A 19,042-nucleotide genomic window follows, 5' to 3' on the forward strand; every position below is an offset into this window, starting at 1 on the left:
AACGCAAAAAGTCACAAATAAACTTTTTTTTTCTCTATAATTATAAATTAAAAGCAAAATTTTCCCACTGAACAGTTTATTCATCTTTAGCAGCTACACAAACAGAACAGCTTCATGTTTAGGATATAACAAGGTGTAAGGAAGCAGCTTAGGTTCATCTTTTCTTCTTAACTGGGATGCCAAACGCCTTGCAGATCTTCATCATCATCAGGTCTACTATTTCCTCTTCGTCAGATGGCTGGTGGTTAAAGAGATTTTATTATTAGGAATGCAAAATTATTTGGTTTATTTAGACAGTAAACAGATTGGTGTGTTGGGGGGGGGGTGATCACCCCATCTCATCTCAAAACTTTCTTTGTTTAGTCTTCAAGAGACGTATGTTACCTTGTAGTTCTTCTGCTCGTGACTGAACGCCTCAAGGATGACCGCGATGAAAAGGTTCAGCACTACAAATGTCATGAATATTACGCAGGAGAGTATCAGAAATGCGCCAAGCACTGGGTTCAGATCCAGGACCTACAGAAGAGAGATGAGATGCAACGATAATTTAATCCTGCAGGTTACTCAACTTGCGGCTCAAAAAATCTCGACCGAAGCGTCACCTACCTCTTCGTAATTGAATATGCCAAGCTGTAGGGCGATAATGGCTAAGGTGGAGTCATGGAGAGTCTTGTATGTGTACAGAATCCAACCAAACAGCAAATTGCTCTGAAATTGATGAAAGAAATCATTTCAACAATAATTAGTGTACTTTATTCCCAAACATTTATTAGCTGTATCGTAGCCATGGTGGTGGTGGATTTCTGTCCTGGGAATAGAGTGTGAGATCGGAATACTGCTTTAACAGAGGGAAAATTACATTCATACCTAGGGGGCAATTTAGAGTCCCAAATCCACTTACTGTGCTGCAAAAAAAGCAAGTGAAAATATCTTGAATATTTTCCTAGTTATTCCTATTATAAGATGATGATAAACCAAATCAAATATTTTCATAACCCATTACATTTCAATTTCTAAATTATTTACTCTATTGTTTAATCATTTTGCTTCTTGTTGGAAATAAATGCTTAAGATTTTAGAGATCGAGATGATTTCAATCATTTCTATATTATTTCAACTATTCTATTTAAGCCATTTTAATTTATTTTTGCATGTAGGATGTTTTAAGGAGGTCAGAAGGAAGTGGGAGGAAAGTCGAAAAGCTAGAGGAACCTCAAAGACAAGGGGACAACATCTAAAAGTCTAGACAGACAGTAACCCAAGCCCAATCAAACAGTGTGCCCTGCATCCGTAAGGCGGCAAGAAATCATTTTATATTTATCTTTTAATATCTGATGGTTTTTGGATCCTCACCACAATGGAGTAGGCTAGAACCATTATGATTAGGACCACAATGAAGCTGGAGATGTCGTTCCAGGCTCGCTGCAGCGTGCAGGTGATCAAGTTCAGTTTGGAGTTGAGGCGCATCAGATGCCACATTTTGATGGTTCCCAACAGAATCAGGAAAGCCAAAATGTACCCCAGGGACGCGTCTGCTGAGGCCGTGTCATAAAAGCTTGGGAAACTTGTGCAAAAAATAAAAGAAAGAATCTGTTGAAATTCTCTCTCATGCATGTTGAAGAAATGTGTCCATGTGTCCGTGTCAACTCACTGGTCTTTGTGCTCCTGAAAATATTTCAGATCTTGTTCTCCCTGAACTGTCCTGTTGATGATTGCACCCACTGCAGCCAGACTTAGAAGAATGATGGACAGCTCTAAAAGGTTATGCTTGCTCTTGAAGTACTGACATTTCTGCTGCTTGATCTTCTTGATCTGTTCGAATGATCACACATTTAGTTTCTGCTTCAATTCAATCCTTATCTGTTTTATTTAATACAAATAATATATTTTACTAGAAAAAGAGAACTTACCTGCAAAAACATATAATAGAGAATGAAAAGGAAATAAATGACCTCAGAGGCCACTACATTAATGCCATCCGTGGTCTGATAAAGACGTAAAGTATGCAGCTCGCTGCTGTATTGGAACGCTCCTGTGAAACACATGTAGATCATCCTTTTTTAAAACTTAGCTCTCTGTGTTTTAAATATCATAGTAGATTTTTTCCCTTACCCAATGCGTTGGTTTCTAGCATCAGCGTTACAATACAGAAGAGGTTGACGTTTGCGTTGTACACCGTGAACTCAACAAAGATGGCCCGTGTGTATACATCCAACCATGTGTTGTTAAACAGGTACTGTATCATGCTGTAAAGATAAAGAGAGAGGGAATCCATCTATCTATCTATTTTCTATACTGCTTATTTTACAAAGGGTAACAATCTATCCCAGGGCTCAAGGCTGGGGACACCTTGGACAGGGTGCCAACCCAATACAGGGCACAATCACACACACTCATACACCACAAATAATTCAGAGATGCCAATCATCCTAGAGTGCATGCCTTTGGACTGCGGGAGGAAACCGGAGTACCTGGAGGAATCCTCCAAACCCTAAGGGGGGAACATGCAAACTCTGCACACACAGGGCGGAGGCAGGAATGGAATCCTCAACACAAGGGCAAATGCTTGTGCACTACTTCATCTGGAACCTCTTACACATGTGACTCATCTGGATCACCAGAGAGTAAGGTTGTAATTCAGTGTCTATTTGTGTTTCTTTATTCAGATTTACACCGATCAGGCATAACATTATACAAGTATGCAACTTACAGGACTTATAGGACTTACAGGACCAGCATGGTTGTAATTATATAATGTATTTAAATTTACTGTATTAATATTCCTCCTAATATATCCTTAGACTTTATTATATAATACACCCGACCAGGCATAACTTAATGACCACCTGTCTAATATCGTGTTGGTCCCCCTTTTGCTGCCAAAACAGCCCTGACCCATCATGCACTGTGTATTCTGACACCTTTCTGTCAGAACAAGCATTAACATCAGCAATTTGAGCAACAGCAATAGCTCGTCTGTTGGATCGGATCACAAGGGCCAGCCTTCACTCCCCACATGACCCTGTCGCCGGTTCACCACTGTTCCTTCCTTGGACCACTTTTGATAGATACTGACCACTGCAGACCAGGGATACCCCACAAGAGCTGCAGTTTTGGAGATGATCTGATCCAGTTGTCTTGGCCCTTCATCAAATTCACTCAAATCCTTACGCCATTTTCCTGCTTCTAACACATCAACTTTGAGGACAAAATGTTCACTTGCTTATATATATATCACACCCACTAACAGGTGCCATGATGAGGAGATCATCAGTCTTATTCACTTCACCTCTCATTGCTCATAATTATGCCTGGCCAGTGTATGACATAAATGGGCGTGGTCTAAATCAGAAGTAAAATCCTCTGGCCTGTATGACTTTTTTGACTCATCTCATGGGATTCCAGCCTTGATGACACCAATAACCTTAACCAGAATGCAAATATTACACCCCCCTATTTGTATCTGTGTTTGTGTCCATTTAGAACAAATTATCTGTTTAACCTGAACAATGTATTTGAATTTGATTACATTCCAATCAAAAAGAATTGACAACCACTCGTAGTGATAATTTGCTGATGTGCTTTCAGTCATGTGAGTACCCATAATTTGTTAATGTTAACTAGTTCGGTACACACATTATCCACACACATCTTGTTATAGATCATCTTGAGAATATTTTCACCTGCTTGCTTGTTCAGGGTCAAGACCCAGGTCCAATACAAATCCTCCACCTCTGTAGAAAGCCATTCTGCCCCAGATAGGGTGACCCCTGAGTTTGGACTGGGTTTGGTATTGCCAGGACACGAGGAGGGTTTCAGTCATATTTACATCTCTGGAGCGATTCCAGCCTGGGCCATAACAGCCCATGTCTTCGATATCCCACGAGTATGGTGCATGACAATCATGAACATGACGGTGCATGTCTTTATAAATCCTGCACGTGTCCTTGCGCACTCGAATCTGCCGAAGACGAGCACTTCCCACAAGCTTTGAGTTTCCATCTGTGATGAAGCCTGAGATGGTAGAAATGAAACAGATTAGAGATTAAAGCCTTAATAAACCATTATTTCGCATTAAGGTGGATACAAAACCTCGATATGGTCCATAGAGGTTGCTGATGAGGACGTCGTTCGCCCAGGTGAACACGTCTCCGGCGCTCATGCTGTCGGTGATACCATTGCTGAAACTTTGATCAATGTGCTGAGTGAGATAATAAGCATTTGGATCGCGCTGACCGTACGTAGCCAGGAGTAGTACGCACAGAAACGCTAGGTAAACTGGGTAGAAAAGAGAGATGTTTTAACAGCCTGTTTTATCTGTACTGAAATCGAATCAAATTGTCATTTTGTCTTACTGATGATCTCCTTGAATAAGGCAATAGCTTTCTGATTTTTGAAATAATTTTCCTTCATTTTCTCAATGTCAGCAGCAGGAGGAGGCTGGTAGAAACTGCATGCGCTGTCTCTTCTGGAAATCCGGACATCATCGGGATCCTCTGTAGACAGGAGCATAGCTTTTGATTTTTTTTATCTTTTTTTTTTTTTAAAAAGCCTTACAGAAATGATGATTGAGTAAGAAAGTATTAAGCTTTATTTGAAATTTATACTAAGTTCTGGAGGTACCTGAGTAGGTAAGTGTCATGTCTTTTAACAGGCGAAAATAATTCTCATCGTCACTTTGAATATTTTTCACCACCAGAGCAAAGAAGATTGCAAATCCAAAGACCTGCCCAATACAAGTTACAGTACAAATGATGCAGAGTGAAAATAATTAGCAGTTAATTAAATAAAAGCAAAAAAGATTAAGCGTGTCTTACTTTTATAGGCTGGGTGACGAACAAACTCTCAAAGAATGAGACTGAGATGGAAATGAGCCAGCTGATGGAGCGCTCTTTTCCGTATGTCAGCCCATACATCATGGTGAAGTATGCTGACACACCACTAGATGCCGCAACAAGAAACCAACCCACGAACACAAACCACCAGGGAAAGCCTTTCTGGTAACACTTTTTCTTTTTCTCTTCCTCAAGGTCAGCGACGATGACCTGGTTGCCCATAGGGTTGGTGTAGAGATACGGTTCGAGCAGCTGTTTTATACCTTGGACCTGAAGCACAGCCTGAATGTACATCTCTGGCTTTGGGAATTGCAAAGGACCCAGAAGCCTTAGCTCTTTTTCCAAATTACGGAGCTGTTTGTAGAGATAGTGTCGATAGAGCTTGTATACTAAGAAGGGATCGTTTTCGGTATCTTGTACGTAAACATTGCTAACAGTGAAATTCTGCTGCCGGATGATGTCTTCTAGGACAAACAATAAAGTGCTGATGTCTGTTGTTTCAGATTCCAGGGCTGCATTTGGAACAGGACACTTCACTGCCTTAGCCAGGGCGCTAACTATTTTCTTTAACTCCTGAGAAACAATATATTTTTTTTATTACACTGGCAAAAGTATTAGATATTAGGCATTTATATCAGTAAATAGGTCAACATTTGAAGTTAGGATTACTAAAAACAGACTTACTTTGACGACAATCTCGATAGTAATGTCGGTCTGAATGCGCCATTTTTCTGAAAGTGTTTTCTTCTCCTTAGAAAATCCAGATTTGGAGTCCTGAATTATTGCTACGTCTCTCTTTTTCCGAGGCCGGGTGGTTCTGAATATGGTCACAATCAAAAGGTTGACAGGGAACATAATAATCGAACTCTGGATGCCGATCATCACTTGTTGTATGTTGAAGCTTATAGCACCTTCAGGTAAAGAAACAAAAACCTCAAAATATATCCAGTCACAGCAAGCTGTTAAATACTACTACCAGAGTCTGAAATAATTAAAAAGGTTAATATCATTAGATATCAGTACCCAATTCCATGTCTTGCTCAGAGGGGCTTTTGGGAACTCCCCAGAACATGATGCTGGTTAGCATGGTGCAGAGCAGCAGGGAGAAACAGCAAGAGAGGCGCTGCACCCGAGTGAAATTACTGTTTGCAGGCCGATTTACGACAGAGTACCAGATGTGGCCGTCACACAAGTCTTTCACAGTCTTCGTGAAAAAGAGATTTCTGGAGGTGTGGGGTGGAAAACAAGAGATTTAAGAATGGGGACACTTTATCCTTGCTGAGGTCACAGTTAACCCAGAAGCTATGCTGAGAGCACTGAACGCAAACCAGAAAACACAATTTAGACTGATTAATCGAATTGTAATTTTTAAACATTGGGAAGAATCTAGAGAACCCAAAGGAATCCTACACAAACATGGCACTCAACATCCAGGTCGAACCCTGGAGGACCCTGAAAATGTGAGGCAGCAATAATACCTACTGCCAGCCCCATGATGGACGTTTTTATTAGAAATGTCTATTGAAGAAGATGACGCTACTCACTGGAATCCTTTCAACTCCTTCTCAGATGCTATAGAGAACACCTTGTCCAGAGTGCAGTCCCCTATATCAATGGCCAGCCATGAGTTGCACAAGATATTCCATATCTGACCTGTCTCCAGGTCCTGCACCATCACCCTGTTGACATACCTGATAAATAGAGATTGTGTATTGATTATAAGAGATCTTATCCAGTCTTATTCACAAAGTGCCATTGTGGCTATAGGTTTTCATTCCAAACGAGAAGGAGCCACAACCTGATTCCACCTGATTCTACAGCTGATCTTAGCATTCAGCAATAGACTCGGGTATGGCCCTGACATGGAAGGAGCTATAATCAACAAAAATTATTCAAGAAAGACAAATCAGTCTACTCTACCAGTCAGGATGCTCGCCAGAGTTGTCATGCCACAGCCTGACGCTCTGCAGTTCTCCCAGTGAGAAAGGAGTGGTGAGCATAAATATGTCCACCCCTCCCCTAGTAAAGACAGTTTTTTCTGGATCAGTCAGATGATGAGGCTTACTCTCCCAAACAGTGCCTGTTAGCGTCAGTGTAACCTGCAGGTATGACAATACAACTGAAATATTATGTACATTTTTATCAATCATAAAACTGCTACTCTAATAAAGAAGAGGAAATGGGAATACTGACTTGAGACGTGGTGGCAGCTCCATAGCGATGACCCGTGGTGACAGCCACCAAGTAACGGTATTCAGCCAATGGGTCATTATCCTCCAACACTGTGATTCTCACCTTGAACATGACATCATGACAGAATTGATATACAGATTGCTTTTTTTGGAATATTTTGTAGGTTATGCTTAGACGTAAGACGACACTATATTGATTACTATACCTTTATCTTGTCCTGAAGGTCTTTTCTGCGTGCCCATATCACTGTTATAAAGTATGCCAGGAATATGGCACCAACAAAACACACAACCACAGGGTTGTTAGCAAATGTGGAAAAAAGCTCGGCAGTTCGAGACACATCAACAGTGTTGGGCATGACAAAGAACGAGCTGCCAAAAGAGGTCAGGTGAGTGCACAGGCACTGAGTTACCTTTGATGTAGTCCGAGGGCCAACCTGAAAATTAGAATTACTCATGAAAAGAAAATAATACTAAGAGCTTGGCTTGACAAAGCATGTAATCTACTAATTTCCAATAAGCAAGCAAAGATGGCAAGTATAATGGGATAGTAGGGGTAATAAGCAGCTATCCATCCATTTTCTGTATTGATTATCCTACACAGTGTCACAATAGACCTGGAGCCCATCCCAGGAGGCTTGAAGCACAAGTTAGACAGGGTGGCAATCCATCACAGGGCCAGACATCACACACACCCATTCACACACTACACACAATGTAGAGATGCTAATCAACCTATAATTCATGTCTTTGGAGGAAACCGGAGTACCTTGAGGAAAACCCCAAATTGTGAGGCAAATGTGATAACCATTATGCCAACATGATATGGTGCTCCTGGAGCAGAGTGAGTTGTGGGCCTTGCTCAAGGGCCCCAACAGTGGCAGCTCAGCAGTGCTGGGGCTTCAACCCCAATCTTATGGGCAACAATCCAGAGCCTTAACCACTTGAGATACCACTGCCCCCAAGTATCCAGAATGGGGAGAAGAAGGCTGGGGGGCTGATTTCTTTTTGCATACCTTGAAAATCATAAAACAAGGGTATGTCAAGTTGTCCTGTAACTCACCCTACAGCCACGTGTGCTCCATTTGCTGTCCTCCTCATTCCAGTACTTGCAGCTAGCAGCAATCGATGTTACATACACTGTCGCATTTGAGGAATTCACACCTGGTGATACAATAGGCCTCACTAGAAGATAGTACATGCCCATTTCTAGTGCCACATCCTTAGGATTCAGCACCCATGTATACCCATTCTCTGTGGAGAAATACAGGTAAAGATCTTTCTTCACAAGTCTTATTCATTACTTTAGAACAATGGTAAAACAGTTTACGTTTTGAATCTCCTTGTTGAGGGAACTGGGCCTTGGCCACATATGTGGTGTCATTTGGATAGTATTGAAAGCCTAGATTTAACATCAAAGATGTGTTATCTGAAGGATCCAGTTTCAGCACCAGAGAGATGTTTGGAGCAGTCATGTTGATGGCCATAGTGCTGTAACTTGTCAGGTTCAGAAATGTTTTGTTCGAAGCCACACCACCTCCTACTGGTAAGAGAATCTAGAAACAGGAAGAAGATCAATTTAAGAAATTCATTGTCAGTACACATTTTATCCTGGTGAGGATTCCAGTGGATCCAAGGACTGTCATGGGAGTGTCATATCCACCTTGGGACACACCAGCAGACGTCCACCTGAGTGAAATACTAACCTCACCTTCTACACAATTATCTGTTTACAAACTACATAAAGCCAGTTCACACACTGAATTATTGTGAAGTCTCTGTTTTTGTATCTTATATCTAGTGATTATTATTTCAGTCATCTTGAGCCTTTTCTTGTTCAACGTCTAATCTTTGGATTTATCCTTTGCGTGGGTTGATCACATATTGCTGTTTTGACATGGAATTTTAGATTGCGAACTGGATTTTAAACTGAATTTGACATTAATCATTGGGATATGTCATGGATGAGATGCTAGACATTGACATCTAGGGGAAATTTACAATCACTATTCCACCATTCCACATTTTAGCACGTGAAAGGAAACCAGACAACCTGGGGGAAAAGTTTGATGCTCTAAGGAGTTTATTGTTTAAAAAATAGAAAACTAGCACAAACATTTAAAAATCACAATACATCTTTGGCCAGGATACCTCGATTTCCTCTTTGAGATTTTCCACTCGAATTGCAGAGCCATCATCCCTGGTAAGAGAAAGACTCCCAACTGTTCCACTAATATCTTTGTCTTTGTTCCAGGCAAAAGGATTTATGCCGAAGCTAGCCATCTGTGACCCAAAAGAGGACATAAGTAAGTAAAACAATCAAGAGTTCAGTATTTTTGCTTACAAATACACAACCTTGACTGAGCGCCAAAATTTCAGGTCACTTTTAATGTCCTTCTAACTGGCATTAAATGTGTTTGCTGATTTTATGTATAGACAAAAAGCTGTCTACGTTTTACTACAGGACATGAATAGAATGGCAAGAGAGTAGCGTAGCAAATCAAAGGAAACTCACACATAAATTCACTGTCTCATTTGAAGGAATCAAACTTGAAAGCGAAGATGGGAGTGAGAAGGCAGCTGAATTGTTCCCAGTGGTGATCTGGGACTTATTGAGATTAGTTGGTGATAGTCTAGAACACGGGGAAAAAACAAACAAAACTGTCACACTTTCTTTTGCTCAGCTTTCCATGCTTACCTTTCTCTCTATTTACCTGACCTAAACACTGGCTTTAGGAACACTCCATACTTATACTCATATCTATTCATTTCTGTTTTTCAATCACCGTTTTGCTATTGCTAAGTTTTGCTGTTTGAATGGCGATGGATGCAATGTGTTTGTCTTAATTTAGTTTTTTTGTTGTTGTTTTAATCCTGTCTCTGTCCCTCTCCCATTATTGGTTTGTTACCCAAATATGTTCACCTGTTCTGGGTCCTCAGATATTTCTGTTTTTGTACACCCTGCTATCATGCATTATTGTCCTTAAAGCCAAACCCTGTCTTCCAACCAAGCTCTGTTTTTCACTCTCAATTGTTTCCCTTGTGTTTGAATATGGATTATCCTTGTTTGACTTTGCCCTTTATTATGGACAGGGTTGCATTTGATCTGGAACCAATCCCAAGAATTTAAAGTGGAATATTCCCTGAAAAGGGCACCATGTCTAGCTACTGGAATGTCCACCCATTTATCATCTATACTCACTTAATTCCTAATTAGGGTCACGGGGATCTGCTGGAGCCTATCCCAATGCACATTGGGCAAAAGGCAGGGGTACACCCTGGACAGGTCGCCAGTCCATCACAGGGCCACACATATAGACAGATAAGCACACACACTCACGGGTAATTTAGAATTACAATCCACCTAATATACATGTTTTTGGATTGTGGGAGGAAACTGGAGGATGCAGAGTAAACCCACGCAGGCACGGGGAGAACATGCAAACTCCACACAGAAAATCCCCTGTCTGTTCGAACCCAGGATTCAAACCCAGGACCTTCTTGCTGTGAGGCAACAGTGCTAACCACTAAGTGATCTACTGGAATGTTTTTGGATAAAGTCATACTTTAATATTGCTCTTAACACCTTCTTACCTGTTCACATAAAGATTAATCAGTGGAGAAGTGATTAACACCGGCTCTGTGTCTATCGTTTTATTAGCGAGCATAGCTCTCTGTACTTGATTTAGTGTCTTGATTAATGTTACAGAGATCTGAAAAAAAAGAAAAATCTGTTAGAATTATTGTACATCACGCCAGTCTTGCCTTGATGGTTGTTTTTTAGGTGGGTGTTGGTACCTCTTTGTCACTCTCTGCAGAGTGTTTGAGGAGAACACTGGCCGATGAAACAATAGGCAGAGCTACACTGGCCACTGCACTCCCATCGGACAAAGAGAACTGGTTCTTACTAATGTTGTCAAGAACACAGGATGCTGCTTTCTGTGGATAGAAAAAAAGCAGGTCAGAAAAACTAAGAAATGCTGCATATTTATATAATTAACATATACAGTACCTTGGAATTATTTGTCATCTGCTGTTCATGTGAGACAAGGCTTAGGACAGAGGAAGAAATGAGGTTTATCTCATCTTTAGGAAAGGTCGTCGATTCATTGGACACCGCAGCACACAAAGATTGAGACATACTCTCCACAAGCTTGAGAAAGAAATGATGGAGTTGAGTTAAAGTGCTCACACCAGAAGTTCTTAATGCATTTTAATGTCTGTCTGAATGCAGAATATCTTGCTACCTGTTTTTTATCATTATCACTATAATTGCTGTTTAGCGTATCGGAAACGCTCACGAACAATTTTGCCATCATGCTGGTTGTGAGCTCCCCTTTTTTCTGCAGATCTTTGACTTGTGACACAAGATCCTTGACAGCTTCAGGACGGGCATTTCTGCTGTCTGTGACCTGGAATTGGAAGGTACAAAATTAGCATTTTCAATGTTGTGTATTTCTAAACATTCCACATAGTGCGATATATACATATATATATATATATATATATATATATATATATATATATATATATATATATATATATATATATATATATATATATATATATATATATATATATATATATATATACACTGATCAAGCATAACATTATGAGCAGTGAGAGGTGAAGTGAATAAGACTGATGATCTCCTCATCATGGCACCTGTTAGTGGGTGGGATATATCAGGGAGCAAGTGAACTTTTTGTCCTTAGAGTTGATGTGTTAGAAGCAGGAAAAATGTAGAAGTGTAAGGATTTGAGCGAGTTTGACAAAGGACCAAATTGTGATGGCTAGACCACTGGATCAGTGCATCTCCAAAACTGCAGCTCTTGTGGGGTGTTCCCAGTCTGCAGTGGTCAGTATCTAGTAGTGAATCGGCAACCGGGTCATGGGCGGCCAAAGTTCATTGATGCACGTGGGGCTGTTTTGGCAGCAAAAGGGGGACCAGCACAATATTAGGCAGGTGGTCATAATGTTATGCTTGGTCAGTGTAGATCTTAGAAAAATGGCAAACATGTAAGTTTGCTACTAAACCAACAGGATCAATCATATTAGCGCTAAAAAGTAATACGTATAGACTGACTTGAACAGGGAGCTTAGTGCTGATTTTCTGACCGGCCTTATTTGTAATATAGACCATCAGTTTATATACACCCTGAGAAAGATACAGGTTCGACATGGTCATCTGATTGCCACGATACACAAAATCACCTGCAGAAATGGAATAAAATGACATGCCATTATTGCAAGAATAACAACTAGACTTAAGCCTGTAATATTACGAGGAGGTCTGCTCTCACCTTCAGAGGTTTTCATGTATAATGTGCAAAGCCCATTGCAGCAAAAATTTTGGTCTATGTTGCACGTGACATTGAAGGGAGTGAAGGTATTCCCATCGGAAGGGGAAATTTGACAGTCTGGCGTGTCTAGTGTTGTTGTACAGAGATTTTGTGTGGTGGTTTGTGGTTGATTTTGTGTGGTTTTTGGTTGATTTTGTGTGATAGTTTGTGGTTGGGTAGGGTTAGGTGGGTCAGGGTAAGGATTGGGTGGATAAGTGTATGAACTTCGGGTGGTTGTCTCTTGATTACTTAGTATGTTGACTGATGGGAACTTAATTTCATGGCAATCATAACCAAGCTTTCCATCTTTAGTACCTGCAAGAAACAGAATAAATAATTGTATCGTAATAGTTATCAAACGACAACAAAAAGATTACACAAAACCTTCTAACAAAAAAACTAAATAAATAAAACCCAACTTTTTGAAAAATTCATACCTTTTAGTACAATAGTGATGCCTTCGGGGAAGCTTGTCAAAAAAGCAGTTGTAACGGTATAAGTGTCACTTCTGCTAAGCATATTACTCAGTTGTATAGTTTTTGCACTATTGTCTTTTTTACATGGAGACACAGTATTCTAAAAAAAAGAGGAATAAATGACACTGATATGTGCAAGAGGTAAGTGCAATATATATATATATTTATACCTAAACAAATAACTTTCAGCATACATACAAACAACACAAATGGCAAGGCACCTATTATGAGATTTGCAGAAATTCTTGAAAAGCTATTTACAATTTTATGCACAGTCAGGAATGGTCAGGTCATTTGTATGACAGGAATCATTTAAATTGTGAAAATATTATAATAATTAGAAACATGAGTTAAAAACCTACCGGACCATCCGACTTTATGTAATACCATTCCCAATTTCTCACATTTGAGTCTGCTTTTAGTTGAACATCCAAAGTGCGAACTATTGCGCTGTTACAATTATACGTACAACTGAAAAAATGAAAAACAAAAAAAATTAAATGTCATAAATAATATGATAAATATATTCATTAAAAGTGAGAGTAGGAAAGAGATAAATGAATTACGTCGAGTAATTAAAAAATATATATATTAAATAATAGTAAATAATAGGCCAATGTCTTACTCGATTTTGACACCATGCTCATAGTAGTCATGTAGATCGTTGCAAGTGCAGTTGTCATTGTAATCTCTTTTAAACTTTCAACATGAAAAATTAGAAAATAAATAGAATATTTTGTAATGCAATAAGACACAAAAGATTAGATTCGTTATTTGGTTAAGTGTATACCTGTGAAGATCTTTTGCTTCCAATTGCAGATGATTCTACATTTAAAAAAAAAAATGTTAATTACACAAATATTGTAAATTTGCTGTAAATTTATGAACAAGTGCCAAGGATTGGTGGATCTAAGGATAAACAAAACATTGCAAAGCATATATCATGTAATAAAACATATCATACAAAATGCTAATTATAGCACAGCTAGATTCCCTGGTTTTCTTTTAGACATGGAAGACAGAAAATTCTGGAAAATGAAGCGCCTGAGATGTCATTAATGAAGGGAAAACGTTTCCCAATATCTCAATGCCAGCTCATGCCTTAATACATAAGAAGGCTCTAACCATTTCTGCAGTGAAATTTTATAGACAGGTAACTTCCCAGATGTGGACAAGGCTCTCCGAATGCCGGTGTATCTGCAGGGACCTCGCATACTTGCTGACCGTCACAGGAGGCTACAAATTAAACAGACTTACAGTCATTTGAATGAGAGGATTGCATCAGACATAGTTACACAACGAGCTTTTAGTGTACACTTGATATGACCGAAGGATTATCTCCAAAATGCAGACTACATTGAAAAAAGGATGCATGCTCAAACAAAGACACTGATGACCTAAAGGCAATTATCACAGGCAAATATTTGACTTTTGAATGTTTTCAATTCATCCATGCTCTATAAAGAGAGATGGAATTTTGTGACCCATTAGTGTTGTTGAGATTGTGAATGTATTTGGGTTTTTTTGCTAGAAGACATCTGCCTGATGTATAACAATAAACCGTTTATATCTGTGCGCTGCCCCGTGTTTGTTTTATAATCTGTGTGGTTTGTGGGAAATTCGACACGACTGAATACGCATGAACTCTCGAACAATCCGATCCAATCAGTCACTTTTTCCTGTCTGGCGTTTTTAGTGTCTTGGGTAAAGAAAGACAGGGACAGGGACATCATTCTTTCACTGCAGTATTTCTTATCACTGAAAAAAACATTTGTTACTATTTGAGGTACACTACATACAAAATTTCCAACACATTTCTACTTTATTTGTAATAGTTGCAGATACCCTAATTGAGGGTGACTACTACCTGAATAAGTCTTTCTGAGAGTTCCTTCTGTTGAATAATAACTTTATTCTTATCTATGGGTTTGAAAAATGACTAGAAAGGACATACCTGATACCACACCCGCCACGTCCACCCAGCTGCACCTGTCCTGGTCAAATGTTTTTGAGAGAGAATGGCTGGCAGTAGTGCAGTAGTGCGCTGTTTTCCTGCCGTAGAAGCTCTCATCGATCTCTATGACCTGACCAGAGTCACACTCCAGCATGGCGTGGTTGTCCGTACAGGCTATACTCTGTCCCGACTCTGAAACAAGTGCAAGAAATTCAAATAAATTCTACAACTGTGCAAGCATTCGGTATATCTGGATAACAATCTGTGTATATCAGAGAGGTCAATTTGTTTCGACAAATAAGGATTGCTTTGATTTAAACATGAGACAGGAATCAGAATAAAGTACACCCATATTTAGCTTTACTGTAATGTAATTGCTATTCAGATTGAACAGATAATGTGTTGTCTCATGAGTTTAGGATCTCCAGATGACAAAAATCAAAGGTTTGTAAGGGAGAATTATTGTTCCTTTCATGCAGGCACTGTATAGCCCACTAAATATTAACATAAATGTGAGCTGGTCCGTAATGACAGACTATATCAGGCGGCCAGTTGTTTATATTTTGGAAAATAGAACCATAATTTGTTAGAAAATGTCTCGGGATGGTACAAACCAAAATAATAAAAATAATAGGATAGGAATAATAATAGGAATAAAAGGATTTATCTAAAAGTTCTGAGTAATGTTTAAATCCAAAAGCAAGCATTTTAATCCAAACACAGTTATAAATATTTGGAACAATAACAGGTACAGATGTATTAGATCTCCATCATATTCTCATGATATCTAATGGATTATAAATCCATCAAAACACAAAAAAGATATAAATATTATTAACAGAAATACCAAGATGTACTTCTTAAAAAAAAATCAGTATAGAGAATGAATTTCTTGCCTTTATCTCAAATTCCTAATATGACTTCCAAGTGTGATGGCAACAGAATTTGTTAGAAATGACCTTTTATGATTACTGTAAGTGTCCCACACAACCAAAGGCAAAGCCTATTTTCTTAAGAATGAGCTGTACATTTTCTGAGTAGCAACCTATTTCTAAATGGGACTTAAACTTTTATCTCTGCCACAATAAAAGTGATCCAGGTCCAGTTTTTCTGTCCAAAGTGGATTGATTTAACAAAATGAAAAATGTGGCACTAACCAAACTGGCAGATGAAGAAGAACTCCTGGTTGCAGTTACTGGTTGCTTCCCATTGAAAATACGATTCTTCAGAGATGTAGCCACAGCTGGTGCCAGACACGGCCTCTTCGACCCAGTTAGAGTAAGTCACTTGAGATCCATCCAGCCAGGACAACAGATCTAGAAATATTAGATTTTTAAGTTAGATTTTTTCCAGACTTCATTAATAATTAGATCAGTCCTGAATACAGTCTTAGGAAAAAAAATGGTTTGTTAAGGATTCGTTAGTTCGGGTTGCATTTACATAGCACTGATATAACAATTATAAATATAGACTATATATTATATATAGATTATATAATATAGTCTAACATAAAGATAAGGGGAACAAAAAAATATAATGGTACCTTTGAAGGTACACAATAGGTCCTTAGGGTACAATTATGTTCCCAAAACCAGTTATAAAGGTACAACTAGAGGTACAAATTTGTACCTTCAGGGTACCACCCCAGCGAAGGCTGTTCTGAGAGTGTAGAAAACATTTCAGATAAAAAGAATTAATGCAGAAAATTGCTGTATAGTGAACTATAACTACTATAACTTTACCTTGAAATATGATTATTTCAAAATATGGTTTTTAATAAGTGTTAAAATGTTTAATATTTCATGCTTAGAACATATTTTTCCACAAGGAGTCCATTACAGATGATTGAAAATGTTCATGATGTAGTTCATTTAAACTTAACGTTATTGAGGCTCAATGAAGCTAGTCCAAATCCAATTCTGCATCATACTTTAATAAATAAAATCATCTCAGTTTCCTGAAGATCATGAGAAGAAGAAAAGCATGTACTCTCATTCCCTTGTTTTCCCATGATCAGAATGATCATGTTGGTTGTAAAGGTGACACTTTAATACAAATAATAGCCTGAAAGCAAATTAGTACTAAATTATTATTAAAATAATAAGGTCATCTTTAAATAATGTTAGTGTAAAGTTGTCAGCAAAGAAACCTCGTAAAAATTACATTATTGACTGGGATGGTATAGAAGGGTTTTTTTAATGGTTCAATGCAAGTTTTATTAAAATATCTTTGAATGCTCAAAAAAAAAAATACAAATCATGGAATTTGTTTTAATAAGATTACTAAAAAGGCTAAATCTATCCAGTGTTAGATTTTTTTAATGTGTTATTTATTTATTTATTTATTTATTTATTTATTTATTTATTTATTTATTTATTCAGTTAGTTAGTTAGTTAGTTAGTTAGTTAGTTGGTTAGTTATTATTATTATTATTATTTATTTTATTTATTATTTATTTATTACAGTCATGACTGGTGTAACCATCAAATAAATTTTACGTGCTCCTCTATTCTAATATTTGGGACATTATTAAAAAGTGTGCAGTAATACATTTCCTGTTTATTAGCCAGAGAGCTTTTTATTTGTGAAATTTCCATCGAGAGCGTGTTACATCTCGGTTGATGTTTATATTTATAAGCCAACTCGCTTTGGAGTTATTGAAACTTGCATTCAAGTCAATCAGAATAAATCTAGCAATTTTCATCAATGCAGCAAAAATTAATAAATCAGGAAATGCCTGATCAGTGGTGGCTCAAGTGGTTATGGCTCTGGGTTGTTAATTGGAAGGTTGAGGTTTAAGCCCCAGCACCACCAAGCTCCACTGTTGGGCAATTAAGCAAGGCGCTTAACCCTCTCTGCCCCTGCACTCTGACCGCAACTTCCTCAGCTGGGATATGCATAAAATAGAATTCCACTGTGTTGTAATGTGTGTGTGGTGATAATAAAGCAAACTAGATTTCAGACGGTTATTCTTTAATGAAATGCATAGTGTAGTGTAGTTATTTATTTGCAAAAATAAATAAAAAATGCTACAGGAGACTTGCATGAATATGTGTAGAATGTACAATAATTTGGTTTACTTCTCTACCTAATTTTACTACAGCATGTTTATTAATTCCTGGATTTATTCCATCCATAATGTCCATCCATCCATCCATCCATTTTCTGTGCCTGCTTTATTCCTAATTATGGTCACAGGGATCTGCTGGAGTCTATCCCAGCACACATTGGGTGAAAGGCAGGGGTACACCCTGGAGAGGTCACCAGTCCATCACATCACATATATATAGACAGACAACCACACACTCACACTCACTCCTATGGGCAATTTAGAATTACCAATCAGCCTAATGTACGTTTTTGGACTGTGGGAGGAAACCGGAGTACCCAGAACCCATGCAGGCACAGGGAGAACATGCAAACTCCATACAGAAAAGCCCCTGCCTGTTCAAACCCAGGATTCGGACCCAGGACCTTCTTGCTGTGAGGCAACAGTGCTAACCCCTAAGCCACCGTACTGCCCAGATTATATAATGTATTACATATATCTTTTACTCCATCATTGCAAAGATACTACTGTGAGAAGAACATTTGCATTTCATGTGTTTAGGTCACATGGTGGAATATGACAGGAAACATTTAGAAAGCATAAAAACAGAGCAATAGTTTAGGACTTCTTCTATCCAGCATTATGATTACCATCTTACCCTCAGACACAGACGAGCCTGGGTTTAAGGATGAGGGCACTAAGCCGATCCACCAGTTGTGATCCGATTGCAGATGTTTTTGGAGAAAGTGTTGTGTTTCTTCGCTGTGGATGAAAGCCAGATGTCCACCGCTGCGCTCACACCCGGCCTGAGCGTTAAGGAAACTCCGCTGCTCGGTCACAAACTCATAACATGAACCATTAAAGGCTTTCTGGTTCATTGGGCAGGACACATTCTCTGTATACTCTTCACCACACACTGCAGTGGCACTCAGGACCAACACAAGTAACAAAACAGACAGATGATATCTCTCCATCTTCACCTCATCACATGGACACTAAAATTGTCAGTGTGCTGTCTTGGCTATTTTATAAGGCAGTAGTGACGTCAGTTCAACAAAAAGAGTATCTAAGCCCTCCTAATGATCATTTACTCGCCAACAAAAGACTATTTCTCTATTGTACTGTAGGTCTAATGGATGCACATTGTGTTTCTGAATCAGCTGTGTATGAGGAAGTGAAAAGCATTCTCAGTCA

General features: G+C 38.7%; 1 protein-coding gene across 1 annotated transcript; it reads right to left on the reverse strand.

Annotated features, from left to right (window-relative positions):
• Positions 1-99: 99 nt before the first annotated feature.
• pkd1l2b (polycystic kidney disease 1 like 2b) lies at positions 100-18,832 on the reverse strand. The gene is made up of 36 exons (XM_058401302.1): positions 18,507-18,832; positions 15,957-16,115; positions 14,800-14,991; positions 13,971-14,081; positions 13,636-13,670; positions 13,471-13,544; positions 13,208-13,316; positions 12,807-12,945; positions 12,331-12,684; positions 12,114-12,241; positions 11,275-11,439; positions 11,040-11,180; positions 10,826-10,966; positions 10,622-10,740; positions 9,543-9,660; positions 9,179-9,310; positions 8,358-8,583; positions 8,091-8,281; positions 7,234-7,464; positions 7,029-7,130; positions 6,756-6,934; positions 6,380-6,526; positions 5,859-6,058; positions 5,520-5,746; positions 4,818-5,408; positions 4,624-4,726; positions 4,356-4,496; positions 4,093-4,278; positions 3,684-4,014; positions 2,113-2,246; positions 1,911-2,032; positions 1,652-1,812; positions 1,354-1,564; positions 607-708; positions 385-516; positions 100-238 (listed from the first exon to the last, which is right to left on the reverse strand). The coding sequence occupies exons 1-36, from the start codon at positions 18,820-18,822 to the stop codon at positions 155-157; spliced, it is 6,234 nt and encodes a 2,077-aa protein (XP_058257285.1). The 5' UTR covers positions 18,823-18,832; the 3' UTR covers positions 100-154.
• Between the last annotated feature and the right edge of the window lie 210 nt (positions 18,833-19,042).

Source organism: Hemibagrus wyckioides, linkage group LG10 (genome assembly GCF_019097595.1).
Source record: "Hemibagrus wyckioides isolate EC202008001 linkage group LG10, SWU_Hwy_1.0, whole genome shotgun sequence".
Lineage (NCBI taxonomy): Eukaryota > Metazoa > Chordata > Actinopteri > Siluriformes > Bagridae > Hemibagrus > Hemibagrus wyckioides.

What these genes read in the sequence shown, in the direction of transcription:
- pkd1l2b (XM_058401302.1), bottom strand. Translation starts at nt 18,822, where the DNA reads ATGGAGAGATATCATCTGTCTGTTTTGTTACTTGTGTTGGTCCTGAGT. An exon ending in ATACATGAAAACCTCTGAAG is followed by an intron (nt 12,242 to 12,330) that starts GTGAGAGCAGAC and finishes CCATTTCTGCAG; the next exon opens with GTGATTTTGTGTATCGTGGC. An exon ending in ACCTTCAGGACAAGATAAAG is followed by an intron (nt 7,131 to 7,233) that starts GTATAGTAATCA and finishes GTCATGTTCAAG; the next exon opens with GTGAGAATCACAGTGTTGGA.